We start from the raw sequence: 5739 nt of genomic DNA on the forward strand, positions 1-5739 counted from the left end.
GATAACAGGAAGGATGATGTTATGGTTGACGTCCAGATGTTCCCCAAGCCTCCTGTGCTCCTAGGTGGGGCTTTTGGGAGGTGACTGAATCGTGAGTGACACTCATCATAATTAAGTCACAGATGGGTTATAGCTGGAGTGATGGCTGCTTGGAGATGTCTCAGGCACTTTTCTCTCATTGCTTGGATGAAATACCCAACACCCGAAATTAAGGAAGAACGCTTCTTCTCTGTCATGCTATCCTGCCTTGAAGCCAGCCAACTAAGGACTGAAAGCTCTACAAATTGTGAGCCAAAATAAACCTTTCTTCTTTTAAATTATGGTATCAGATACTATGTGTCAGCTATGAAAAAAGTAACTAAAAACAGCTGGATGTGAACAAAATGTGTGCATGGAACTCGTCCCCATATACGGAACCAGGGGTAATGGTAGGGCAAGGAGGGGAACAGAGTTAAAAATGATCAGAATACATTATGTACAGATATCAACCCGCCAAAATGAAATCCATTAATCTGTATAAGGAGGGGTAGACTATAAGAAAGTTTAAAGCTGGATGTGGTAGCACAGGCCTATAAAGGCAATGCTTGGGAGGCGGGAAGACTGCTGTAAATTCAAGAGCCACCTGGTGAGCTCAAAACTACAGAGTGAGGCCCTATCTTAGGAAAGAAAGGAGAAAGGAGGGAGGGAGAGGGCAAGGAAAAAAGGAAGGAAGGAAAGGAGTGGGATAAAATAGAGCTAGGTGCTCTAGGTTTATTTATGTATGTATTTGGCACAGGGTCTCACTACACAGATCAGACTTGTAGTGATCCTCCTGTTTTCAGCCTCCCCAGCACTGGGATTACAGGTGTGCGCCACCAAGCCTGGACTCAGTGGCTGCTGGCTCAGCATGCCCCCGGGGCGGGGCTGGTGTGGCATGCAGGACCAGGGATTGAACCCTAGTCCCTGTGCTTGCCTAAGCAGGTGCTCAGTCCTCTGAGCTATCTCGTCAGCACTTTAGGTATTTTAGGCTTAAAAAGGGAGTATTTTGGACAAAGTGAGAAATTGACCCACCATGAATATTGCCAGTCACTGAGTTTTTCACCTTAATATTTTGGTTACAGCATTAAGTTGTTTAATATGTATCTTTAAACCAAGTGTAGTGGAAGAGGCCTGATCCCAGTGCTCCAGAGGCTATAACAAAAGGATCCTCCTGAGCTCAATGCCAACCTGTACTACAGGACTCTGTCTCTAAAGGGGGTAAGTCATATATTCTTTCGAGATTACGGAAAGTAAATGTATAACAATGTGACAAGTGAAAAACTTGATAAACTATATAATAAAATACATGACTGCATATAAAACTGATATATTAGATGGAGGAAAATTTAATTGCTAAACAATAAATTTTTGGGACCAGGGAGATAGCTAGTGGAATAAGTACTTGCCTAGCAAGCACAAGGTCCTGAGTTTGATCCCTGGTACCACCAAAATAAATAAATAAATAAATAAATAAATAAATAAGGGGTCGGCCTGATAGCAGACTAAAGCACTTGCTTAGGCAGAGTGCAGTGCCCAGGTTCGATCCCAGAAGTGCCATGCCGGCCCTGCACGCGGGGCACGCTGAGACGGCTATTGAGACTGGGCCTGATGGTATGCGCCTGTAATCCCAGCATCTGGGAGGCTGAAAACAGAAGAATCACTTATCTCTGTAGTGAGACCCTACAGACCCTGTCCTAAGTACAGAAAAATAAAGTTTTGTAATTTATGGTTTTAAAAGTATAAATATGAATGGACCAGGAATAATACACATCAAAATGTTAACAATGGTCATCTCGGGTCACTCACTTTACCTGTCTCCTTTGAGTTGTCTATAAGTATCCTTCTCCCCCCCTTCCTTCTTTTGGCCATACTGGGGACCGAAACCAGGGCCTTTGCACTAAACTACACTCCCAGCCATTTATTTATTTATTTATTTATTTATTTATTTATTTATTTATTACTTTGAAACAAGTTCTAGCTAAATTGCTTAGCTGCCCAGGCTGAGCTCAAACTTCAATTCTTTTGCCCTAGCCTTCCAGAAAATTACAGGTGTGTGCCACTGGCTCACTAGTTTTATAAGTAGAACAAAAAAGGCATGTTGAAAGGATATAACATTTCAAAGGATCAGAAATTTGTTTCTATTTCATTTCAACCAGTACTCCTGTAAATGTGTTTATATTTATAAACTAGTATGAACACCCAAACACTTCCAACCACCCACTGCCGTTTTTCTCACTTCAGTGCAAGACAACACAGCAGAAAGGAGCTAATGGGCAAGGTTAGTTCAGAGGTCAAGGTTCATACACACAAAGGTCCTCAAATCCTATTTCTCTTTTAATTAAAAAAAAAAAGCATGGAGTGGTGGCGCATGCCTGTAATCCCAGCACCCAGGAAACTGAGGCAGGAAGATCACAGCGGGTTCAAGGCCCGACTGGGCTACATAGTGAGAGCAAGGCCAGCCTGCACTAACAGCATGACCCAGTCTCCAACAACAACAACAACAACAGTGAAAGATTTTAAAAGACAAAGACAAATTTATAAAGTTTGGAATGTGGAGGTGACTACTGGAAATATTCCCTTTCAAATAAGAAATTATAATTCTGACCATTTTGCCATGCATGGTGGTGCAAGTTTGAGACCAGCCAGGGCCACAACGCTTGCTGAAAGCCTTCCTGAACTGCATAGGAGACCCTGCATCCAAAAAATAAACTACAAACATCATTTTGAATCAAATCACTTTACAGCACGAGTCTTCTGTAGGAAGAATGGAAGGAAGTGGGGGAAACTGGGGTTTGTGAGGACATGGGGGAAGCAGAAGAAATTGAGTTTTTTTTTTTTTTTTTTCCTGAGCCATTGAGAAATGAGCAGGATAAGAAAACGGGTGTAGGGCGGGTCTGGCCCCTCCCGCAGAGCGCTGAGACCGGTGGACTGAAACGCGCGATGGAGATGGCAATTCCCGGCTTCTTCAAGAAGTCGGCCCAAAAGCTGGACTGGGAAGGAACTGGGACCAGTTTTGTGAAAAACCGAGAGTCCCTGGGAGACTAGGGGTTGGGCTCCGAAACTACGGGTTCGCTCGGCCGAGAGATCGCAGGTCTGACGAGAGACTGAAGGGCCTGACGAACGCTCCGGAGGCCCGGGCCGCACCTGAATAGCACCGGGTGGTACGCCGTCCGCGGCGGCAGGAAAATGACCTGCGGGCCGGACCCTGCATTGACTTCCTGCCGCCGCTCGAACCTGTCACGCCGGAAGTCCGAGCTGCTGGCGACGGCAGAGCTCGTGGTCGCCTTGCCTACGATCTCATAATCTGTGGACGACTCCAGATCCCATTTGACCGAGGGCCTACATGGCTGTGCGGCCGGGTCCTCCACGCTACAGGACTGCTCCGCAACAGGAGCCAGCTTGGGAAGCATGGCGAGTGCGAGCCCGCTGACGCGGAGAGAACGCAGAGGTAACCCCCAGCTGCGCTCTGCTGGTTACCTAGGAGACACCGGAAGGGCGGGGCCTGGGGAAAAGCTGTGCGCGCGCAGCCGGGAGGCCGCGAACTCTGCAGTTTGTCCCTCGGGGGCCGCCTTGGTTTGACTGGGAGCGTCGTCGCCATGGAGAAGGGACGGGCGGGCTGGCGTAGTTTGGAGAGTCAGTAGTGGTACCGGGCGCGATGGTGGGGTGAGTTACCTCGTTACCCCAGCGTTGCTGCGCTGGGGCTTACAAGCTTCGATTTCTCCGAAGATCCTGTACAGCCTGTTTTCTTCCCGGAGGAGAAAACACTGCTATGGAAACCAGAGCGCTGACTGGGTGGGGATTATGGCGCGGGGGTACCGACTGAACTCTTCCCTGGCGACCTTTGCCTGGGCCTTTGCAGCTGCTTCTTCAACACAAGCCGCTCTGTCCTCCTGCGGGAGAAAGGTAGGATGGGCTCTTGATTTCACCAACTATACGCTCAGTGTTTGCTGAATTTCCCCGCATACCGTTATTGGAGACCAGAAAGAGCAGCTTTGTTGCTGTTGCTGAGTTGCAGCTTCTGCACCTTTTTCCCTCTTGTGGAGCTGTTCTCCAGATGTGTACCATTTCCTAAGGTAATCTTGCTACTCTAGCCTGGAAGAATCCCTTTACTCTTCGTACCAACAGCGTCTTGCATTTTAACTTCTTTAGCAAGAGCAAGGCTCTGGGTTAGATCTCCATTGCTTTAAAAAGGAAAGAAAAAAAAAAAGCCCATAATTTTTACATAACATTTTTCTAGGTCTATTTTGTTCTAATTATTTATTTAATGTCTTATCTCCCCGCTTTCACTAGGCTTTAAACTTTGTTAGAAAAAAAGGCTTGTACATTCCAATATCTTTGACACTTACTACAGTACCTGATAAATACTCCTTTTTCTACCAAGAGTGTGACTCTTCCTGTAATTATCCTACCTCAAGAGCAGTATCTACACCAGCACTCAAGTAGCGAAGGCAAGAGCTGGCTGCAAGTTTGATATTGTCCTGAGCTACATTGTGAGACTGTCTCAAACACAAACAAACATTCATCAAACACTTACTTGTGGAGCCACAAGCTGGTACTGGTGGGTGACACATTGAGTGAGCATAAACATGTATTATTCCCAATGTGCTCACAGTCTCCTGAGACAGATATTTATCAAATAGACAGCTCATAGCTAAACTACATCTTCAGTAAGCGTTTGGAAGGACAGAACATTAGGTTGCAAAAACCTGGAAAAGAGACTTGATCAAGGACGTTGAAGTGCTTGTCTAGTGTGTGCAAGGATGTAGGTTCAATCTCTAGCACGGGGGCGAGGCATGGGGTAGGGACTGACTAAATGTGGGGAAGGAGTGTGCTCCGGGGAGGTTTCCATTGAGAAAATGACTCAACGTAAGGTACAAAGACTCTTCGGACTTCCACAGTCCTTTGCTGAGTGGAGCAGATCAGGATCCAGTAAGAAAAGGGGGTTCTAGGCTTAGAGTACAGCAGAGACAGAGGCTCCTGGCCAGAGAGGAGGCATGACCATTAGGAACTATCCGTGGCTCAGTCTAGATGAGAGCAGTTAGAAAGTGGAGAAACTTCAGAGTGGTAGTACACACTTGGAATGCCAGCACTTGAGAGGCTCAGGCAGGAGAATCACCATGAGTTTAAGGCTAGCCTGCACTTTTATTTGAGACCCTGTCTTAAAATTTAAAAAAAAGAGAGAAAATGGAGACGCCAAAAAGAAAGCTGGTGGTAGCCGGGTCACAGATAGGTTTTTTCTTTTTTGAGGCATGGTTTTGCTGTGTACTTTAGGCTAGCATCAAATTCGTACCGGTCCTCTTGCTTCAGCTTCCCAAATGCTGGGTGTAGTGGTTGGTTGATTGTGTCATTTTGAGAAGTTTAGAAGCTTAAGTAAAGCATCTCAGCAGTTCCACAACCTAGGGTATAGAAGATCGACCTAGATGATATAAAAGGGAAATGAGGAAGGATAGACGGGCTTCCATTCTTCGGAGGAGCTCTAGTCTTTGCCTCCAGCTTGGGTGTCTCCTGGCTTCTAGTGCAGACTCTTCGGCTTCCACCTTGGATCTTTCAGCCTTCTGGGGTAAGCTTGTTAGCCTTCCATTGCAGACCATCTGATATAGATGTGCATGGATCATTACAGTGAACCAAAGACCTTAGACTGAAGCCTTCAGTCTGCACTGTGCAGACACCCTCAGCATGCTTCCTCATCTGCTTCTATGGATGGCCATCATAAACTAATCT

The 5739-nt window shown here is 46.3% G+C and overlaps 1 protein-coding gene and 1 long non-coding RNA gene across 5 annotated transcripts in view; one reads left to right on the forward strand and one right to left on the reverse strand.

Moving 5' to 3' along the window:
• CUNH5orf52 (chromosome unknown C5orf52 homolog) overlaps positions 1-3484 on the reverse strand; it is a 13199-nt gene extending 9715 nt beyond the window's left edge. For 2 of the 3 annotated variants that reach the window (XM_023705852.1, XM_004645559.2), the window contains exon 1: positions 3163-3484. In XM_023705852.1, coding sequence (XP_023561620.1) covers positions 3163-3428 — 266 coding nt within the window. In that variant the 5' untranslated portion in view covers positions 3429-3484. The remainder of the gene's footprint in view (positions 1-3162) is intronic. The other variant, XM_023705853.1, reaches the window with a different exon arrangement.
• A 246-nt stretch (positions 3485-3730) lies between these two features.
• The window catches only part of LOC111813846, a 25073-nt gene continuing 23064 nt past the window's right edge, over positions 3731-5739 (forward strand). For both annotated transcript variants that reach the window (XR_002818988.1, XR_002818987.1), the window contains exon 1: positions 3731-3921. This is a non-coding gene — a long non-coding RNA (uncharacterized LOC111813846). The remainder of the gene's footprint in view (positions 3922-5739) is intronic.

Source organism: Octodon degus, unplaced genomic scaffold, assembly GCF_000260255.1.
Source record: "Octodon degus isolate 3935 unplaced genomic scaffold, OctDeg1.0 scaffold00230, whole genome shotgun sequence".
NCBI classification, from domain to species: domain Eukaryota; kingdom Metazoa; phylum Chordata; class Mammalia; order Rodentia; family Octodontidae; genus Octodon; species Octodon degus.